Here is a 22,548-nt window from a genome sequence, read left to right as displayed (position 1 = left end):
TATTTATTTATTTATTTATTTATTATTTTGAGATGGGGTCTTACTCTGTTGCCCAGGCTGGAGCACAGAGGCACGATCATGGTTCACTGTAGCCTCGATCTCCTAGGCTCAAGGGATCCTCCCACCTAAGCCACATGAGTAGCTGGGATTGCAGGTATGTGCCACCACTCTCAGCTAATATTTTTATTTTTTGTAGCGATGAAGTTTCACTATGCTGCCCAGACTGGTCTTGAATTCCTGAGCTCAAGCAATCTTCTCCTTTATGCCCCTCAAAGTGCTGGGATTATAGGCATGTGCCACTGTGCCCGGCTTCTTTTACTGTCCTTCATGTGTGCGAACTGTAAGAGTGATGGTGAAATTCCTTCTTAAAGAATCCAGAGGCAGTGCCTTGTCATTTTGCGGAAAGCCACTACTAGTCCATTAGAGTTGGGCAATGGTAGATACTTATCTCAGTTTAAGATACCAAATATTACTCATTTTTAAATATGCAAGTACTATTGTGCATGGTGCCACCTTCTCAACTACTCTCTAATGGCTATTCTTAACAGTAGGCCACAATAGGTGGGGTCCTAATTTATTCTGTTCTATTCCAGTGTGTTCATTTTCTATTCTGTTCTGGTTTGTTCATTGCCTATTTATTGTCTGTCTCTCTCATTAGAACAGTGGTCCTTTCATTTATGTAAAACTCATTCTTTGAGTTGGCCAATTGCATCTTCGAAGTTTTCTGGATAGGATGGCTGCTGTCAGTCCTGTCTAGGTTTGCTTCCTCTGGCCATTTCTCCACACCCTGCCTCTGGAAATATAAGACATGGATTTGGAATAAGTTTTTGACTGTAAGAAAAAAAATGAGTGAGGTGTGGTGGCGTGCACCAACTAAGGTGGGAGGATCATTTGAGCCTGGGAGGTCGAGGCTGCAGTGAGTTGTGATCATGCCACTGCATTCTAGCCCAAGCAACAGAGTGAGGCCCCTGTCTCAAATAAATAAATAAATAAATGTCAAAAGAAGAAAGAAAGAGGGAAAGAAGGAAAAGAAAATAGGGGTAAATTGTGTGAAAATCAATAAAATATTAAGTTCACACAGTATCCAGTACTACTAAGAACTCAATAATGTGAAATTTTACTATAGGATCATTATAATAATTATGTCATCAAAATTATTTTAAAAATATATAAACATTATATATGTAATTTCTTATTAAAATAGATAGAATTTAGTTTATATTTTAATTAAAAATTAAAAGTTATGTTAAAAAATACATCTAGGAATCACAATAGTATTTTCTATCTTCTAAGCTTTACCATTGATAGAACATTCCTAGAGTCAAACAAAAAGTCCACTGAATGAAATTTGTATCTGTCTAATTTACTCTGTCATTAGGGGATGCCCAGAACAGCTGCATAAAATAGCCCTTACAATCCATCTTAGTGTTGGAAAGCCTGTCTTTTCTAACCAGAACCAAAATAAAAAAAATATGAAGAATCCTTTTTTTTTTTTCAGATGGAGTTTCACTTTTGTTGCCCAGGCTGGAGTGCAGTGGCGTGATCCTGGCTCACTGCAACCTCCACTTCCTGGGTTCAAGCGATTTTCCTGCCTCAGCCTCCCGAGTAGCTGGGACTACAGGCGCCCACCACCACGGCCGGCTCATGTTTGTATTTTTAGTAGAGACGGGGTTTCACCATGTTGGCCAGGCTGGTCTCGAACTCCTGACCTCAGGTGATCCACCTGCCTTGGCTTCCCAAAGTGCTGGGATTACAGGCATGAGCCACTGCACCCCACCATAAGAACCTTTTCAGCTGGGCTCGGTGGCTCACACCTGTAATCCCAGCACTTTGGGAGGCTGAGGTGGGCGGATCACGAGTTCAGGAGATCGAGACCATCCTGGCTAACGCAGTGAAACCCCGTCTCTACTAAAAATACAAAAAATTAGCCGGGCAAGGTGGCGGGCGCCTGTAGTCCCAGCTACTGGGGAGGCTGAGGCAGGAGAATGGCGTGAACCCTGGGGGGCGGAGCTTGCAGTGAGCCGAGATTGCACCACTGCACTCCAGCCTGGGCCACAGCGAGACTCTGTCTCAAAAAAAAAAAAAGAACCTTTCAACATCAACTTCATTGTACAGTATACAAAGAACTTTCAATCTTTTATCTCATTTGATCCTTTCTCACATCTGGGAAGTATGTTTTATTATTATCAGTTTTACTTTGTAGATGAGGAAACAGGCGAAGAGAATGTAAGTAAGTGACTGGCTTTTACGGATCAACGACTGGTGGAGTCTGGATTTGAATCTAAACCTTCTGATAAAAAAAAACAAGCAAAATCGTGTGCTCTTTCTAGTATGTCATGGGACTGGGTGTAGTGGGGATTCATGGAGAGCTGGGCTTGAATTATGGCTCATCGTCCTACTGGCTATTATTTTATCACTTCGAGCTTGGCTTTCTTCTCTGTAAATAAGGCTACTAATCCCTTCAGCACGTTGTTGATGTGAGGATTTAGTGATGTGGTATATGTAAAGTCCAGGCTAATGCAGAGGAATTTCTTGAAGGCTCTCATTGCATTCTCCCTCCTTGAACTCTAAAACATTTTCTATTTAGCTTCTACTTCACTGGGAAAATTCCAAATGCAACATTCACCCAGACATTTATCTTAACCACTGTTTTTTTTTTTTTTTCTTTAGAAAACATGACCAGTTATTCATAGTCATTCCTTATCCCTTCTCCTCAAGGCTATTTTGTTGACAACCCCCATTAGAGAATAAGCACAGTAGGTTCCCAGAAGCACTGATGTGATGATGGATGGCCCGTCCTCATCCTGGATGAAGAACATGCTGGCCTACATATTTCTTTGCACATAATAAAGAATAGTGATTCATCCATGGGCAAAGCAGATATCATCTGCTCAGCATCTAGAATGGGGCTATGGTGGTCTGCTGAGTACTGTGGGTTAATAAACCAACAAAGTGACCTCAGTTAATCCTCTTTCCTCATTAAAGACAGTTGTAGATTTTCCCAGATCTGGCTGACACATTCCTTGGCTGTTGAGGAACTAATGAATTTCATGGAAACAGAGAAAACAGGCATAAATAGTGAAGAGGCCATGAGAAAGGCATTTCAAATCTGTCAGAATCTGCCTCCAAAGTCAACAAACTCCGTTTTTCCTCAGAATGGTTCAGAAGCATGAGAAAGCTCCCAGTCTTTGGAGAGTGTCTTAGCAACTAAGTTTATGATCCATTATCCACTATCACAAGTAAGCATTTGTTTCTTTAGAAACGTCATTTGTTTTTAAATGTTTTGTTATTGCTTGTAACCTCATCACCACTCTCATAGCCCTGTTGTGAATACCCAGACTCAGGGTTATTTCAATAACCTTTTAATCTCCTTCTCTCCAGTACCTTCCCTAAATCATCCATCTCACCTTGCATTATGCCTTCCTCTGCATGTATGTTTTGATACTGGGTAAAGAATGAAGCCTCATCCTATCTCTTATGGTTCATAATAGGTTCTCAACTTTACTGTATGTCCAACATCCACCTCCAGTCCTGTCTTGGTACTCGCTTCTCCATCATACTCATTCTCACCTTCTAACTTTTGCAGGAGATGACTTCAAACTCGGGATGACCTGTCCAACTATCTAAATTCTACCTGAAGTCTCAGCTCAAGTTCTTTCTCTCCCTTGGAGTCCTCTCTTTGTCCCGAGCCTCGCATTAGATGGTGAGCCTCATTTCATACCTTCACTTTCCTTTTGACTCTTGAACTCTTATTTGTGCCTTCATTGTCTCAAACTCTTGGGCTCAAGTGATCTTCCCACCTCAGCCTCCCAAAGTGCTGGGATTACAGGCATGAGCCACCATGCCCAGCCGTGTACCTTCATTTGCAATACTTAATGCTGTGTTTTAATTTTGTTTGTTTACTGGCACTGAACTATTGCTAGTCTCTGTGTCTTACCTAAAGGTAAGCTCCTTGAGGCCAGAGACCATGTCTCATCCTTTCCGGTTTTCCTCTTGGTTCAGCCTCTAACACAGTTCTAGGCTCATAACAGATTTTTAATAAATAACTTTATAATTCAACCAGATGAATCTTTCAATTAAAAATTTCAGGTTTTTTTTCTCTTTGGTATAATTATTAAGAGTCCTTGGATTTTGTATGGCAATTATACTTCCTGTGGTCTAGAATTAGGTTGCTTTGGAAATTCAAAGCAAAACAAAAACATACAAAGAGAATGAAAAGACAGACATTGCTATTGTCATGTGATTACTTCTAGATGGTACTAATGTGTACACCAACTCTTCATGAACCAAGTAAACAAGACAGTTTGGGACCATGGCTTTGCACTCTGACGTGGTTCTAGATTTCATTCTCTCTCTCCTTTCCACTTTCCCTTATTTCACTTTCTCCTTCATTCTGCACGTAGTCATCAAGGATCCTTCTGAAGTACAACTTCATTACACCACTCCTCTGCTTAGAAACTCTCCGTGCTCTCATTATCTTTGAATTGACTCCAAATTCCTTGGTCTGGCGTTTAAAATCTTTCAATATCTGGCCCCATTCTTTATTTCCATCTTTATCATTTAATATTCTTTTTAATAGCCCCTATATTGAGCACCCTGCACTGAGCTTCACACACAGCATTTGCACCTTTGCCAGAAAAGGCTATTTCATTCCTTTGTGACCAAACTGCATTTTAAGTTTAATGATCAATTTAACATTGACAAAGCCTTCCATGATGACCCCACCAGGAAGAAATTCACGTTTCTCTGAATGCCCACAGAGCATACTCTAACAACATTTATCACCATCTATCTTGGATTTGGTTATTTACGCACATTGGCTCATGTATTTGTTTCCTCAAAACAAAACTGTGCAAGGTGCCAGGGATAAAAAGGGAAGATAGTCTACTGGTGAGATAGTAATAAGCCCCCAAATAAAAATATACAATACGTTGCATATGATGATGGATGTTAAAGAATCCTAAGAAGCCATAGGAAAGTTGGCCTAGATCTGTCTGGGAGTCTCAGGGGAATCGTGTTTGAATTCAAACATAAAAGATGTTTAGGTATTGATTAGCCAGGGGACAAGATGGGGAGTTAGTGGGGGGTGGGGTAGGTAGAGAGGAAACAAAGAGCTCAGATGAAAGACTGGGAGTTAGAAATGGCACAGGCATGTGCGAGACAAGGCCTGCTTGAGGCAAGGCAAGTTATTCACTATGACTGGGCAGGACGTGCTGAGAATATCAATAGTAGGAGGAGAGATTGGCCAGGTGGATAGGGACCAGACTTTGCCTTGCTAAGGAGTTTGGAGTTCAACCTCTTATCAGTGGGGTGTCTCTGAGGTATTTTAATCAGAGGAATTATAAAATTGGGTTGTGGGTTTACTTTTTGGCAGTAGGGTGCAGGAAGTATTGGGAATACAAAGAAATTATAAGCAACCTGGTATGGGATTCCTGTCTGATTCGTCTTCATATTTCCGGATTGTGCTCAGCACAGTGCAGGGCACATGATTTATATATTAATTGTATCATTTGTTCAAGAGGCAAAAGAAAATGAGGTGCCTACTTTTAGACCAGAACACAAATAGAAAGCTATGCCAGCTTTACAATTCATACTTCACCTGTGTTACTCAGATCACACAGGTAGAGGGCATTTTCCAGCTTCCTGAACCTGTCTATCCACGTCTCACATTCCTCAGCCTCGTTCTTCACAGCTGGATTCATGAAGGGCTGGGAGACTGGCCTGATCTTTAAAGCTTTCAGAGGATCTTTGCAGGCTGAAGTTTCAGCAGGAGAGCTTTCTGGCTGCAGCTCCTCTTCTGGAGTTTTCTACCAAAACAACAAAAGCATTGGCAACACATTCACCACCCAGAGCTTCTCCAATCTCTTGGCCAAAGATGAGGCCACACAGCTAGCAAGATTTATAGCAAGGTTTGACTTTGGAAAGCTAAGAGGACGAGCTTCAAATCTTCAGTGCCATAAGATCATATCTGTGAAATCTTGCTGGATACAAACATGTTAAGTGTGTGTGTCTAAAGAGAAGGGTGACATCATGATTTTTATTCAGTTTTCATTTTTGACTTGCATGAAGCAAAGAACTTTGTAACTGACTGAGGCTTTTCATGATGTTCTACTCTGTTTTGTACTAGTGGGGTCTGCAGGGGGTAGACTTCAGACAATGCTCATACTTCTTGATAGAAATACCCCTGGGTCATGAGTGTGAGGTTTTTGACAAAAGATGATCGAAACAATAATGATATTATCTTAGGCTTGTGGGTCCATTTTAAAGGATGTTAAAGCACTCTTAGTCTGCCAGTCCTGTTCATTTAGCAAAGGAGGCTGGGGCCCAGAAAGTACAAGTGGTTTACTAAGATCACACACATCTTAGAGTAGACCTAAGACTAGAAGCAGGGCATAAAGGCTAGCTCATCTTAGTGTCCTAACCTCATTGCCAGTACAAAATAGAGGTGTTTTAGAATTAAATAGGCACATGAGTCCCAGCAGTGCCATATAAGGCATTCTGACCTTTACCATGTGCAGAGAGTGGGCATCTATTATTTGATCTGCCCAGCCCACCTTTTGCAGAAATTGCCCTTCCTGCTGATCCACACTGCTGTAGAAAGAACTGCCATGTTCTATCTGCATAGTTTAGGACTGGGCATCTAATACAAAATGAACCAAAAACCCATTGTCCAGGAATTTTGCTACTATTTGTGAGAGAAAAACGGAGGCGATTATGTGTGAGATATTGGAACTCCAGCAGGTTTTCCATTTTGTGTACTGCAAATGAGAAAAAGCTCTACTGAGAAAGAAAGAGAGAGAATATGAAGCTGACAACAGAGAGAAGAAAAAAGATATAGGAAGTCTTGATGGTGTTAGAGTCTCTGGTTTTAGTTCATTGTTGCATTTCTGTCCTTTGAGAGCATAATATGCTTCTCTATTCTTCCAATAAATTAAGCTAGTAGAGTTGGTTTTGTTCATTGCAATCTAAATATTCCTAACTAATTCACCATAAAATTATGCCTCTAACTTTTGTATACCATCTGTGTTCCCCCAACTTTCAAATGTCTGAATTTTTCCAATTTTGTACCTTTGTCTCAAACTTCTCGTATATAAGCTGTGAGAATCCCAAAGCCCTAAAGAATTGTAAGTGCAATAAGAAGCCAAATTCTGAGTTGGTTAACAAACATGGATTAAGTTGCTGCTGGGGAATGTAAAGAATTCTTTTGTTTGAGATCATGGAATGCTATATGAAATTGTACCCACATGGATGACAAACAACTAGTACGTCTTAAGAGATTCCTATAAAAAGAATTCTACTTTGACAAAATCAATTTTGGGAAAAGCAGAAAGTTTTTATATAGTAAATTAGAATAGTGATTCTTATACTTTGTTTAGAGCATTGGACTACTTTAGAAATCGGATGAAAGCTTTAGAAAATCTGAGCAGATTAATGCACATTTGCATACATTTTGATGGATAATTTTAGAGAGATCACAGGTGCCCTTGGATCTGAGAAATTAAGTAGTTTTATATTTCTTTAGATAGTTCAACACTCTCTTTGACCACTGAAGACAAGGACAAGGGGAGATTTGTAGGGACCTGAATCAGACTTCAGCAAGTAACTAACAATGTAACTAATACATCCTTCACTGTTTTGGTCCCACTGTATCTAGATGAAGTTCACATTCCTTGGGTGGCACACAAAACCATTTATATTCTGGTTCTTGCTTATCTACCCAGCTAATCTTCTTTTAGTCTTATATACATATCATCTTCTTTGGCCACAAAAACCTGAAAAATTGAAGCTGTTTTATACCATTTTGCCTTTATAATGCTGTTACTTCTGTTCTAAAAACCCTTCCTGCCATATATGCCTTGATTGTTTGGGTTCTTACTCATTCTTCAAGACTTGGCTAATTGTTTACTTCCTGTGGGACGCCTTCCCCAACAGCCCCAGGCTGGGCAAGAGGTGATTCTTTGTAGCTCCCCAACCCATCACAGCACTCCTACTGGATGTCGTCTATGTCTGTTTCAAGTATTACCTCTACCAGAGATCCAGAGGCTGGGCCTGTGAGAGAGTTTTTAATGTATCCTTGAGGTCTGGCTAGTGGCTGGCACACAGTAGGTTGTCAAGACATGTTTGACAAGAGAATAAGTGAATGAATGAATGATTTTCTCAGGGACAATAGGAAACTTGCTTTACCAGACCCCTGCTTCAATTTCTCTTTCTAAAAAGTGGGACAATCAATTCTGTTTGTACAGGAATGTGAGAAGAATCAATTATCGCAGAGATGCAATAAATTCCTTAAACAAGAGGCAAAATAAAAGAGCAAAGTATATTTTTTATAATCTTATTCACAACAGACTTAACACTCAAGGAGAAAAGCATTTGCTGTTGTTTCTTGCATGGCAAGAGGCTTGCCAAAATGGGTACTATTTTCTAAAATATTTCAACGTGTGAAGTGCATGAGGAGGCCTCCCGTCATTTTAAGATGAATTATGTTCTAATCCGGGCATTTAAAAAACAACAACAGAAAAACTCAGGCTGTTTTTAAATTCTGTCTACAACTTCTCCTGGCTAAATGCTGGGAATATTAAAATGGGTTTTAACTGCTTGCCAGATTTTTTTCTTTCTTTCTTTTTTTTAATCAGAGAGGCTATTACATTTTAAAGTGTGGTGTCTGGGGAAAAGGTCACCCTCAGTTTCTGGAAGTTGGAATTAAGATGTTAAAATAGGTCTCATAACCACTCTTTATTTTGATGGCAGTTTATGAATCAGTCACAAGCTTTGGAAGGACACCCAGACGTGTGCTACAAGTCCAATTTCTTGGGGCAGGTGGCAAGCCCATCACCAAGTGATGGCAATAGGTTTCTGCAATCCAGCAAGGACAGCAACTAACCCACACTCGAGTGGTTCTTTTGCCTCCTTCTTTGCCCATGGAGAATCTTGAAGTCAAAGACAGTCTGACATCAAGGGTTTGGGAGAAAATCAAAACCCACAGGAGAGAGAGCCCCATCCAGCATCAGAGAAAAGGCCAAGTATCCATGAAAACCTTCCCCCAAACTCTATATACCCCAGGTGCATACCATATGTTCAGTTTTGCGTTGAGACATCTCAGGGACTTCAGGCTCCATTGGAGGGGTGGGAACTTTCTTTTCATTCTTCACTGAACAACAATGAAAAAAAAAATGGAAGGGTTTAGCTTGGTCTCTTCATTTAACACACACATATACACAAGGCAACAGCAGCAACAAAAAAATGGAGGCTTTGCTCTGTGGGTGGCACAGTGTTAGGTAATGGGAACACTCAGATGAGTGAGAAAAACCTGGTTCCCACCCTGATGGACCTCAGATTTGGAAGTAGATATTAAACAATTCCTCTAAATTATTATTTAGTTACAAGTTACTATAAATTAAAGAAAAATATGAGAAAATAGGGAAGTATTTAAACTTATTTGGGGGCAAGAGTAACAGTGGTGGGGGTTTCGGAGGAAGTGACACAAATTCGCAACCTGAAGGATTGGTTTTAGTTGTGTTTGTAGCACTTATCACTACTGAAGAGGATTTATCCAGGCAAAGGTGATGGTGGTGATGCACACAGAGTAGAGAGTTCCGGAAAAGCAGAGACAACAACCTGTAGCAAGGCCCTAAGAAAGGCTTGTGTAACTTAGGGAGTTGGAGGGATGTCTTCCTGTGGTGCTGCCTCTTAAGAACCTCTGCCCCTCCTTTTACACTCATGTGCACCCAAAGGACCAGGAACAACCTTTCTGATCTTCCTTCCTTGCTACTTTCAATGGTCAGTGGTACTGGACGGGAAGAGGTTGAACAGCCTCATCCCTAATCCAGTGGATTCTGTTTTCCAGGTACTACTTGCTGCATGCTGCTGCCTTCATGAATAGAAGAGATTTCCACAGGATGCAGGAAAAACACAAACACACATTAAGACCTGTGGAAATCCTCTAAGCCTTATTGTAGCTATCCTTCATTGATCACTCAGTACTTTCCACCTGACTTGGTGACTAATTTATTTTGCAAGTCTGTGTGATGACCATACAGCACAGGTTTCTGGGAGCCTCAGCTTTATTATTCAGTGCATAATTCAGATATGCATTAACAAATGTATATTATTTCTAAATTGAGTCTCACTATCTTTAATAAAAATGATTTAATCAATAAATTTTAAACAAAGGAGGCAGTGTACCATAGTGGTTGAGAGTATAATCTCGAGCTAGATGCCTTGGCATTGATTCCTGGCTTTGTTCCTTCTAGCTGCATGACCTTGAGCAAGTTACTTGGCCTCTCTGTGCCTCAGTTTCCTCTTCTGTATAAAGGGGATAGTGACACCTATAGGCTATTGTAAGGATTACATGGACTAGAAAGTGTAAAGCAAGTGCCTGAAACACAGCAAGTGTTCAATGAATGTTAACTAACAGTGTTATCTAAGTAAGGATATTTTTATAAATAAATTCATATATCAATTTAAAAGCCATTTGTTATATGGATTTTTAGCATCACACTTAACAAATCATTGTGAAAGTTCTCCCTCAGTTTCTTGATGAAGAAGACATGTGATTTCATAACCTTCTTTGAAGCCCCAGCACCCCTCATTAGAATTAAATACTCAATGAATGCATGTTGAATAAATGATCATGTGTCCTAATACATAGTTTGAAAAATAAAGTCACTAGATATTTAGTGCCATTTTTCCAAATTCTTTTTTTCTCTGTATTTCTTTATCCCCTCACATCTACCCCAGATGCTATATAGAGCAAACCTTAATAGTGGCTAAATGAAGAGTATGATGGCATCCAGTTAGGGCAGCCTTTCAAGGCAGATCTTATTTGATCTGTTGAACGTTTAAGTTGTCATGAGAACCCATCCTCAACTAGTAGCATTGGCTACTGCTTATTTCAACCAATATGTGAAAGAAAAGCTTTCTGTTTATTATCAAAGATTCAAAATACTCTGAATCATACAGCTGTCCTGTTAAAGAGATTCTTGGAGCAGTATGTGGGGAAAGGGGAGGAGGATGAACAGACAGATGTAACATCTAACCCTGATTCTTCTCTTTACCAGCTTCAAGCTTTTGGGTCTTAATTCTTTCATTTGTGAAATTACAGAAATTTGCAATAATACTGTGGAGATTAAAGAAAAAACCTATGTAAAATACCTAACACAGGGAAGATGCTCAATTCAAGGTATTATTATCAGTTGTTGTGTTATTATTATTATGTGTCCTTCAGCAAATCGAGTTTCCCCAGAGAAGAGAAACTAACATGTGCCAGACATTTTTGGGGACACTGGTCAATGCATTATCCTTTTAAAAATAAGATCTAGAACCTAAACTTTGTCCTAGCCCCATTCCTTTCTACTGTCTGCACTTCTAAAACTTCCATTAGGAAAAAATACATACTAGTCCACTTAGTCTCTTTTAAGCTTCCCTTTCTCCTTCCTTATACCTAACAGCATATAAAAAGGTAATGGCTTGCACATGTAAAAATTGTTTGGAAAACCTGAGGCAGAGCTATTTATTTTTTCTTTCTAATACAGCAAGAAGATTAAATAATTACCATCTGTCTAGTCCGCCAGTTGAAGATTTGTACCAGAGGAAATAAGCCAAGCTGGCTTCTAGAGATTTCCAGGTGTTGGAGGGCCAGGTTTTACAGGGTTTCCAGTGGGCTCTGATAGTTACATAGCCAGCGCTCCTGCCTGCCCTCACTAATGACTTGAAATCAGTAGCCTTTAGCACTGGCTGCATGTTAGACCCACCTGGGCAGCTTTAAAAATTACCAGTGCTCAGGCGTCACACCAGACCAATTAAGTCAGAATCTCAGGAGGTGAGAACCCAGCTCAGTACTTTTTAAAAAATTCCCTAGGTGATTCTAAAATAAAACCAGGATACAGAACAACTGACTTTAATAAAAGTTTCTGGCTTCAGTGGGCCTACTGAATGAAGCTTTTGTGAGAAGGAAACTCATATATGTCAAATATCTATGAATGACAGACATTTCCACATAATCTAAAGAATTAACCCTGTGAGGTAGAAATTATCTCCATTTGACAGATGAGGAAACTGAGGCAATGAACGTTTTAGTTTCCTCTTTAAGACAACAGAGGCAGGGTTACGTCTGTGGCTTGAACGAATTCATTCATGTAACAAACATTTCCGTGCTTACTATATGCTGCTGAGCACTATAGGACAGAATCTTTCCTTCATGGAGTGTGCATTCTGGTGGTGAGAACGAAGAGATGCATCAAAGAATGTCAGGTAGTGATAAGTGCTATAAACACAGCTAAAACCAATGATTAGGGGATGGAAAGTAATGATAGTTGCCACTTTAGATAGAGAATTCATCGATGACCTCTTTAAAGAATTGACATTTAAATAAAACCCTGAACGGAGGAGAAACAAGAGAGCAAGCTGTGAAAATATATGGGTAAAGAGCATTGGAGGAAAATGTTACAGCAAAGGCAAAGGCCATAATGCAGGAGTGATTGGTGCATCAAGCAATAACTGAGAGCAGAGCCTGGGTGAGGCAGAATAAAAAGGGAAGAGAAATGGGTGAACTGTTCACAGGGCTAAAAGGCCCCATGGGCCACACCATGTGACTGAAGCTGATTTGTGTGTGTGCGTGTGTGTATGTGTGCTCTTTAGCGTTCATTTTTTTTTCCCTCTGGTGATTCTCTCCTTCATTATCCCCTTCTGAAGGTAGCAACTATGTTTTGCTTTGTAGTGACTACTCCTACCCCATCCTAGTGCACTGTGGTTTGGTTGGATTGACTCTCGAGTTCCAAGTCCAAGCTTGATCTCTGATTAGTTTAAGCCTATCATGGTATCCCAATCACAGTCTTGGTTCAATGATGGACATAAAACTCAATCTGAGCCTCTATATGAGAAGAAATACTTGTTACAGTTTCTTAGATAGTAAAGTTCTCTCCTTCTTGGGAGAACAACTATCCAAAGAGCATGCTGTGAGGATGTGATGGCCATAGCTACCATAGCTATTTTGCTATTGTAGAATGTCCAAGTAGTTGAGGGACTACCATATAGAGCCTGAAGATGATGCCAACAGCAGGTGAGGCATATCAGAGAGCCAGAAAGATGGCAGATCCTTGATTTTGATATCTGAATGGTTAGATCAAACCATTCCTGCAGCCCTTGCTGCTGCCAGAATTTTCAGCTAAATAAACCAAAATCTCTATATTGTCTGAACCAATTGAGTTTGCTTCTCTTTCCCTTCAATAGAAGTAGTTCTAATTAGTAACTAGTATGAGTATTTTTTTTTTTCCTTAGTAAAAGGGAGGCCAAGCCTTCACCATTTTTCTGTTTTCTTGAGTGATAGGTCTTCAAGAAATGTTTGAGGGGTGTCAATGAGCCTCTTATACTACTCCTCATTTCCTTTGAGTTTTCCCTTGTCAGCAGTCATACTGGAACTCTGCTCTTTGCTTTCTGCAGCATCTTCTTCTTCTCTCTTGTTCACAGGCTCCACAGTGAAGAGATTCAAATTTGAGATCATACTTCATTTTTGTGAAATACTGTTTTAGACTTTAGACCTTACCATGTTTAGAGGGGCCTAAGCTCTTTTTATATTTGTCTTAATGGGAGTTCATCATATTTCTTAGATCTGTAGCTTAAGGTCTTTTACTACTTTTGGAAGCTTCTCAGTCATAACTGCTTCAACTTCATCTTTATTCTCTTTCTCCTATTTTTCTTTGACTTCAGTTACATGTATGTTAGATGTTGTCACCATTTCCTATGTGTCTCTTGCATACTTTTTTTTTATGACAGGGTCTTACTGTTTTGCACAAGCTGGAGTGTAGTGGCATAACCAGAGCTCACTGCAGCCTTAACCTCATGGGCACAAGTGATCTTCCCACCTCTGCCTCCCAAGTAGCTGGGACTACAGGCATGCACGTCTATGCCTGGCTAATTTCTTTATTATTTGTAGAGACAGGGTTTCATCTTGTTGCCCAGGCTGGTCTCAAACTCCAGGGCTCAAGTGATCCTCCCAATTAGGCCTCTCAAAGTGTTAGGACTATGGGTGTGAGCCACAGCACCCAGACTCTTACATACTTTTAAACATATTATATCCTAATTTTTCATCCATGCTTCAATTTGGATATTTTCTATTGAACTATATTACAGTTCACTGGTCCTCTCATCAGTGATGTCTAATCTGTTAAACCCATCTACTGAGCTTTTAAATTTTAATTTTTATAAATTTAAGTGTAGATATTCCATTTAATTCCTTTTACAGATTCAAATTCTTTGCTGAAAATTCCCCATCTTCTCATTCATTTTCTTGAATATATTAATTACAGTTATTTCAAAATCTATGTCCTGCTTTACATCATCCATGGCAATTTTTAATTGAACCTGGATATATTGTATGAAAAACTTAAGAGATTTTGTATGATACCTCCTTTCACAGAGAGCTTTTCTCCCCCTTCTGTCTGGTAGTTCAGTCTGAATTCCAAGTAAGAGTCTTCGAACAAATATTCTTTTGTATTTTATCTAATCTTCTAGTTATTCTTGCCAGGAGGTTTGGCTTGCTGGAAAGTAGTCTCTCCTTATCATTAGTGTAAGTCACAGATATTAAGTATTTATGTGAAAATTATATGTACATTGAAAAACAAGTTCCCAGGATTTTGATGATTCTTAATGATATAAATTTTCTAATAAAGGCAGTATATATAAAATCAGTTATTTAATTAGGTTAGCATGGCATCTTTGAGTGCAGAAAGGTCCTAGGAAAGAGAAAATTCACAGTTCCACACACCCATAAGGAGTATCTTTCTTTAGTTTCTGTATAATGCCCCTCCTTCACTTTCATAACATTTACCTGTGGAGCTAAAGAATAGACAAATAAATGGCTCACTCAGTGCTTAAGAGCATTTAGTCATCATAGATCCAGCAGTACAGAAATGAGAAGAGACTAAGACATCCTCTAAGTAAATAAGCAGTGAGCTATCACAACAGCAATGCAATAGCAGCACTACCCCAACTCTGTAGTTCTGGAGAGTGACACGTTGCCTATAAAAATTAGTGATGTGTTGCTTATTTTGTTTGTCAGACTCACAATCACCCTATAAGATCAATAGGGCAGGTTTGCATTTTTCTTTTATATTTTGCCCATTTTAGAGATGAGAAAAATGAGTCAGAGAAATAAGTGTCCCAATATAAGGTAGTTATTTAGTTGTGTGAGACTTCAATTTATCATTTTGCATATTTTTCTGCTATTCCCTATGTGTACGCCCCTGCCCCAAATTTATATGTTGAATCCCTAATCTCAAAATCTGACTGTATTTGGAGACAGGGCCTTTAAAGAGGTGATTAAGTAAAAATGAAGCTGTTAGGGTGGGCTCTAATCCAATCTGACTGGTGTCTTTATAAGAAGAGGAAATTTAGACCTACAGAGATACCAGGGATGCACACACACAGAGGAAAGCCATGTGAGGACACATCAAGTATCCACCTAGCATCAGAAGAGCTACTGCTATAATATTTTTCAGCATTCTCAGCCCTAGCCACGTGTGAAACCTCAGGTCAGATGAACAGCCACGTGACATCACTTCAATGGTCTCCTCATTGAAAATATGATACTTTGTAAGAGATCCAAGTGCAGCCAACTTCTTAGAGCCTTAAATTATGTCGCAGTCCAAGAATCAGCTGTATGAAATCCCCTCTGAAATCCTTCCTCCAGCTGCTTGGCATTTCCGTGGAGACCCTAGAACCATCTGTGTGGTGACACTAGTTACTAGATTCTGATAGTAGTACCCCTTCCTCTATGTTCCCTCAGCCTTAAGGTGGTAGCTGCTTTCTACAGTTACTGATGTCTGGATTACCTCCCTGTAGTGGATTGAATTGTGTCCTCCTCAAAAATATGTTCAAGTCCTAATCACTGGTACCTGTGAATCTGAGCTTATTTGGAAACAAGATCTTTTCAGATGTAATCAAGTTAAGATGAAGTCATTCTACATTAGGGCAGGCCCCACTTAGAATGACCGGTGTCTTTATAAGATAAAGAAGAGGAACACTTGGTTACAGAGATATACAGAAGACAGAAAGAAGAAGGCCTTGAGAAAACAAAGGCAGAGATTGGAGTTACACAATAACAAGTCAAAGGAGGCCTGGGGCTACTAGAAGCTGAAACCGGCAAGAAAGAACTCTTCTCTAGAGTGTTCAGAGAGAGTCTGGCCATGCGTACACCTTGATTTTATATTTCCAGCCTCCAGAACTGTGAGAGAATAAACTTCTATCGTTTTAAGCCACCAAGATTGTGGTATTTTGTATGGCAGCCCTGGGAAATGAATATACTCACCATATTCTTTTTCATCCTTCAGCCTTTGGATACTTACATAACCAATCCCCTGTAGTAAATTTCCTCTGCTTGAAATACCTAGTAAGGTTTCTTAGGTTCTTCCACTTGGATACAGACTGATATATTTAATCCCAGACACACAAACACACACACACACACACACACACACACACGCATGCACATTCAGTACTTTATATTTTGATCCAAAGGGCAATCAGTAAATGGTTGATGGATGTAATAAATAGAAAAACTATAACAGCAGATTAATATCAATGCATATTTTTTCACCTGTCATATTTAAAACTTGCTAATTGCTAAATATTTTCCCCAATGCATCGTTACAATTTTCACTTAATAATATGTCTTGGAAATCTTCCTGTAGCAACCCAGCCATGTTATTTTACAACTGCATCATTTTATCAATTGGTTATATTGTAATTTAATTAAATAGCCCACAAAGGATCCTTCTGTTATTTGTTTTTAAAAATGTTTACCAAAAAAAACCTACACTAAACATATATATACCTCTCACAGGTTTTTTTTGTTGTTGTTGAGACATCAGTGGAATAATTACCTAGCTATGAGCTCCTTTGATCTAGGCAACTGTGCACCTGAAATTCTGCTAAATAATACTAACTTCTGTAAATGTACTGCATTCATCTATAAGGGCTACCACTAGAGAATGTCTCATGATAAAATAAAACTTGGAGAATTGTGCCTTTTATGATCCAACTGGCCTAAAAGAATAGCCATTAAGGTGATTCTCACTCCCATTTTTCCTTCACTGGGGAGCTATTTACATTTCTGAGAGAAATGAGATGAAATCCAACAAACAAACCACTCAAGCTAGGCAGCATAGTCAACAATAGCTGTGAAAAATGGAAGGTCTCTCTGGAGCAAAAAAATAATGGAACTCACCTGCAGGCAAATCAGATAACAAATCAGAAGAAGCTGTGGTCAGCATCTCAACAAAATTCTGCCATCTGCGCAAGAAAAGGAAACATAAATTGGTGATCAATATGATTGCCCTGAAAGAATGTCCAGTGAAGCTCTGTTTATATTGGTAGTGATATTGAATAAGCTTTTTGATACTTCTGTCATTTAAGGTCCAGTGCAGGAAACAGAAACTACTTTGTATATCTTCATTAAAAAGGGCTTTGATATAGGGAATTATTGCAAAGCCATTAGAACAGAAAGTTCTAAGTTTAGGGTCAGGCTTCAGCAGATGTGGTCCAGAGATCAGGGAACAGCAAGAAAATCCGGCTGATGTCTCAGTTGTCCCTAGCTATGAAGTTGTCATCAGGCAGTACAAATTGCTTTCTGACTACTGGGAAAAAAAAAAAAAAAAAAAGAAAACACTTGCCAGTTTCTGCAGTTGCTACTGCTGTTGATATAAATAAATAAATAAATAAATAAATAAATAAATAAATAAATAAATAAATAAATACTGTCTCCGTGCCACTGGCCTCTCACCACTGCTTCTGCCTTTCAAATCTCATGAAATTGCATCTCACTGACAGAACTTAAAACAGTTTTAGAACTTTGTGTCAAGAGGGTTTCAGAAAGGTTCTTTCTAGCCTTCACAAGTATGGAAAGCATTACAACACAGTAAAAAACATAGAAGGGGATAAATATGAGTGCTGAGTGCAAGAACACAATAGTCAGTGAATTCCCAAGTGGAAATTACATTGAGTAATATGTCTGCAAGAGACAACCAGGTAATCATTTAAAGCTTAAAAAGTACTTTAGCAAAATTTTGACATTGAAAATCACTTATATTTGCTTGCCCAGCATCCACCTTCCATTTATATATAAATATGCTCTTCTCTGGGGTGACAGCTACTGATTTCCTTTTGGATACAGTATGGATGGGACTACGGTATGGTCAAAGTCCCATACCTTGCCCTAGCCAATGTTGTGACCCACCCCGTCTAGTTAATCTCAATCTATTTATCCCTTTCTCCCTTCTTCCCTCCCTCACTTCTCTCTCTCCCACTATCTCTGCCTCTATCTCTACCTTAATGTCTTGTTCTATTCCTTCCTGAAGTTTATTTTTCTCCGATTTTGTGTTAATTCATATCCTTTGAAAATATTTTTTACTTGTGTTAGCAAAAGACAGTTTCTGTTGCTAGCAACCAAACCTCAACTAAGTATCTTTATCTTTCTCCATCTTGTCCATCAGAAGAAGTCAAGCGAAAATGAAGAGCAAGTTGGGAAATATATATGCCAGGTTTTTAAACAAAAGTTCTAATGTCATATGACTTTATTATCTTTAAATAAAATGATGAGTTAAATAGGTAACTAGTTTATTTTGCTTATATTTCATGAAGGCTTTCCTATATATGACATAACATTTAGAGAAATTATTTGGTCAGGATAAGTATCATGATATTGGGCTTTGAACATGTGACCTCCAGAGTTTCATGCCACTTTGGGCACATGATTAGATAGATAAGTGATGGATATGCAGGACTGCCAGTCAGATAAGCTGATGACTATATCAGATGTGGTAGGTCTAGGCAGGTAAGAGAAAGTGGAACAAGAAGTAGCAAGCACTTTTGAGGAATATTAATAATTATATAAAGATCTGATATTAGCACAGATCTGCAAATAAACTACAATAGAAGCATCTCCTGTCTTCTACACTTCTTGCAATTTCTTTCTACACTATTTTAAGAAGTCCAGCTTTATGGCTACAGCACCTTCTGACCCTTTGATGAAAAAAAATACAAAACAACAACAACAACAACAAAAACCTAGATCCACTAATATTTACACATTGCACAACATTTATTTTTTCAGAGATGTTAGGAATTATCAGGTAGTGTTCTCTTAGATATCAGGTATGATATGAGATAAGGCCTCTGGATAAAATGACACCAGAACATTTTCTGCCCATTCTTGATTATATGCTGACAGCAGGGGAAGCAGATTGAGGGAAAAGTTTTTAACTATATTGCCTGATTTGAATGGTATAGGACTTACTTGACCAATACAATTTTTAAGATCCTTCTAACAAAATATTTCTTTTCTCCCACATTCTTTACATTACCCCCAAGACCTTCAAAGTGCTATTCACAACTTAAATCTGGGAGTGGGTTCTAGTTGCCATAGCAGGCATTATAATTCTAATAACAAAAGTAGGTACCAAACCTCCAATGTCAAGCCAGACAGATCAGGACTGGAGGACAAGTCCTGTGAGCCTGATTCTAGATTCAGGCAGACCTGATTTCAAATCCCATTTTAACTGAGTTTTTCAAGTTAAAATGGCATGGAGTGAACATTCTGAGTACTTTTTGTGCATTATCTCATTTAATTGAGACAACTGTCTTATGGGGCATGTAAGTGACTTGTCCAAGGGCACATGGATCAATGGGATTTATGCCCTGACTCCACCAAATCTATCCGAACGTAATGTAACTTGACTTCATTTACATTTTTGTTGTCTTTGCAGTTCCATGGACACGGCTGCAGTGTCTTCTGACATTTACTTTTGCAGAAGTCTGATGTCAGTCTGATTTTTTGTCATTTGTAATTAATTTTCTCTTTATTTGCTTTGGTTCAGTTTTATTGGGTTTTTGGCCTGGATCCCTGAATAATTGCCTTTGTCTTTATAATATAAAAGTTTTGTTGGGATGATGTGAATACATTTTTTCTTAATTTAGCTTACATCACACTGAGTCCCTTCAATCTGTACAGCTGTACCAGCTCTGCAAAGTTTCTTTAGTTGGGACTTCCATTTTTATTTCTTTTTCCATTTTTTCTAGTTTTCTTTTTCACAGCACCGAGGCCTCTTAGGCTGAATCTCTATTCTTATTCTTTTATATCTACTATCCTCATTTTCTTCTTTGTTATTTTCCTCTCGATTTTGTAAAAGCCTCTTAATTTTGACATTACATATTGATTCTTCGTTACCTCTTAATTCCACTATGAAAGTTTTAGTTTTCTTGAAACCATCCATATTTACCAAAATTCTTTCTAGTTTCTTCTGTTCATGTTTTGTGCTTTTGAAGTTTCATTTTTGTGTCCTTTAAATCTCATTATGTTGATTACTTTCCAATTCATTTCAGTAGAGGACATGGCTTCTTATACTCTACAAAAAAATCAATGGTTTTCTAAATTTTTCTTAAGAGTAGATCAATTTAAAAGGTCTGGTGAGATTTGGAGCCTGCAGAATTGTGGCTTCCTTTCCATGTATTGTAGTGTGTGTTTGTTTGTTTTTTAATTAGGTATTGTGCTTCAAATGAGTATCTATTCACATTCAGTACAACCCAGCAGATGAGTTGCACTGATTTCCTTTGGCCTTGCTCACTGCTCACTAGACCTGAAGTCAAGGGCAGATGACAACTTCCATCCATTCCTGGTGCCTCTCAGGCATACACCTGGTGCACCTTGGTAGGGCAGAGATAGGATCTGCTCACCACATTTGTTGTATATCCCATACCCCATATTGGTATAGTATGCCATAAGCTATATGCTCCTCATCATATACAACTGACAGTGATCTTCCTTTCTGTACTAACCTCTACAACTTTATTATCAGATATTACCTTCATCAGATGCAAGCATCGTAGTCATATTTTCCCCTTCCCACCTTGCTTACTTCAACTTTCTGCTGTCATTCTTGGTAGTTGAGCTCTCCAAATAGGCACAGAAGAGTTGTGTGTGGTTAAGTGTGTATCCTTGGGCAGGGGAGGGAAGGAAAGGAGATGGGGGGAACCATAGTGCTCAGGCTGCACAATAAAACAACACTTGTGTAATTTTCTGGTTGGTCAAGACTTGGGTCCCCAAATCAAGGGGAAGATTGTGGTGAAGGGATAAAGTATTTTCTGTTTTCTGCACTTCTTATAGGTGGGTAGGGCACAGCTTGGGGCAAGCAACGAATTGATTTTCCCACATTCCTTTTATTTACAATCAGTGAAGATTTCTTTTGTACATTCTGACACTAGAGTCTCTGTTAGTCAGTTTTTGCTACTCATATGTTGTTTGTCTCTTTCCTTCTTCATAGAAATTTTAGTTGGGGGTTGTTAGGCAGATGTCATTTTATACAAAAAGCTTTACACATTAAAACAAACAAACAAACCTAAAGCACTAAACACACAAAATGTAGGCTGTTTTATTGAAACATCCTTGTAATACTGATGAAGGTAATTTCAGCTGGTATACTCTTCTATGAGGGTTATGAAGGCTTAAGTCAAAAGGTTTGCTGGTATTCACCATCCAAGCCCATTACCTTTCTTTGCCTCCTGAAATGTATGTTCCAGCCATAATGAACGGTATGTAGTTCTCCAAACTTATTTTTGCTTGGCTTTTGTCTCAGCACATACTGCTCCTTATCTCTGAAATACTCTTCCCCGTCTCTTATCTGGTTAGCTCCTACAAATCCCGCCAAGCTCAGCTGAGACATAGTATAGAATATTGATAAAGAGTTAGCTCTGTTCAGACTGCCAGGATCAGAAATTAAGTCCCATGATTTGAAGAATTGCCTTCAGAATCCTGTAATCCTCTACTTCAGTCAAGGGAAACAAAATATGCCAGAAGGAGGAACCAGACAGGAAGATTACCGAAGAGGCCTTTAGCCTTTAGGGACTATATTAGTTTGCTGGGGCTGTGTTACGGTCTAAATGTTTATATCTCCCCCACATTCATGTGCTGAAATCCTCACTTCCATGGTATTAGGAGCTATGGTCTTAGGGAAGTGATTAGGCCATGGGGGCAGAGCCCTCATGCATGGGATTAGTGTTCTTATAAAGGAGGCCTAAGAGAGACCCTTTTCTGCTTTCACCATAGGAGGTCACAGTGAAAAAAACATCTGTCTCTAAGGAAGTGGACCCTCACCAAACACTAAATCTGCTTCTGTCTTGATCTTGGACTTCCTGGCCTCCAGAAATCTGAGAAATAAATTTGTGTTGTTTATAAACCACCCAGTTAATAGTATCTTGTTATAGCAGTCCAAATAGTCTAAGACAGGCTGCCATAACAAAATACCGCAGATCACATGGCTTAAACAACAGAAATTTATTTTCTCGCAGTTCTGGAGGCTACAAGTCCAAGATCAAGGTGTCAGTAGGTTTAGTTTCTTCTGAGGCCTATCTCCTTGGCTTGCAGATGGCCACTTTCTTGCTGTGTTCTCTTTGCATGGTCTTTCCTCTGTGCACCTACATCCCTGGTGTCTCTTTGTGTGTCCAAATGTCCACTTCCTATAAGGACACCCTTCAGATTGGATTAGAACCCACACTAACAGT

At 39.0% G+C, this 22,548-nt stretch overlaps 1 protein-coding gene across 1 annotated transcript in view; it reads right to left on the bottom strand.

Moving 5' to 3' along the window:
* The window catches only part of CUNH1orf87 (chromosome unknown C1orf87 homolog), an 82,972-nt gene that overhangs the window by 1,871 nt on the left and 58,553 nt on the right, over nt 1–22,548 (bottom strand). Inside the window, exons 9-11 of the mRNA XM_032136900.2 lie at nt 17,222–17,286; nt 9,069–9,148; nt 5,600–5,807 (exon numbers count right to left, since the gene is read on the bottom strand). Coding sequence (XP_031992791.1) covers nt 5,600–5,807; nt 9,069–9,148; nt 17,222–17,286 — 353 coding nt within the window. The remainder of the gene's footprint in view (nt 1–5,599; nt 5,808–9,068; nt 9,149–17,221; nt 17,287–22,548) is intronic.

Source organism: Hylobates moloch, unplaced genomic scaffold (assembly GCF_009828535.3).
Source record: "Hylobates moloch isolate HMO894 unplaced genomic scaffold, HMol_V3 SCAFFOLD_18, whole genome shotgun sequence".
NCBI classification, from domain to species: domain Eukaryota; kingdom Metazoa; phylum Chordata; class Mammalia; order Primates; family Hylobatidae; genus Hylobates; species Hylobates moloch.
This window is presented reverse-complemented; position numbering and strand designations above follow the sequence as displayed.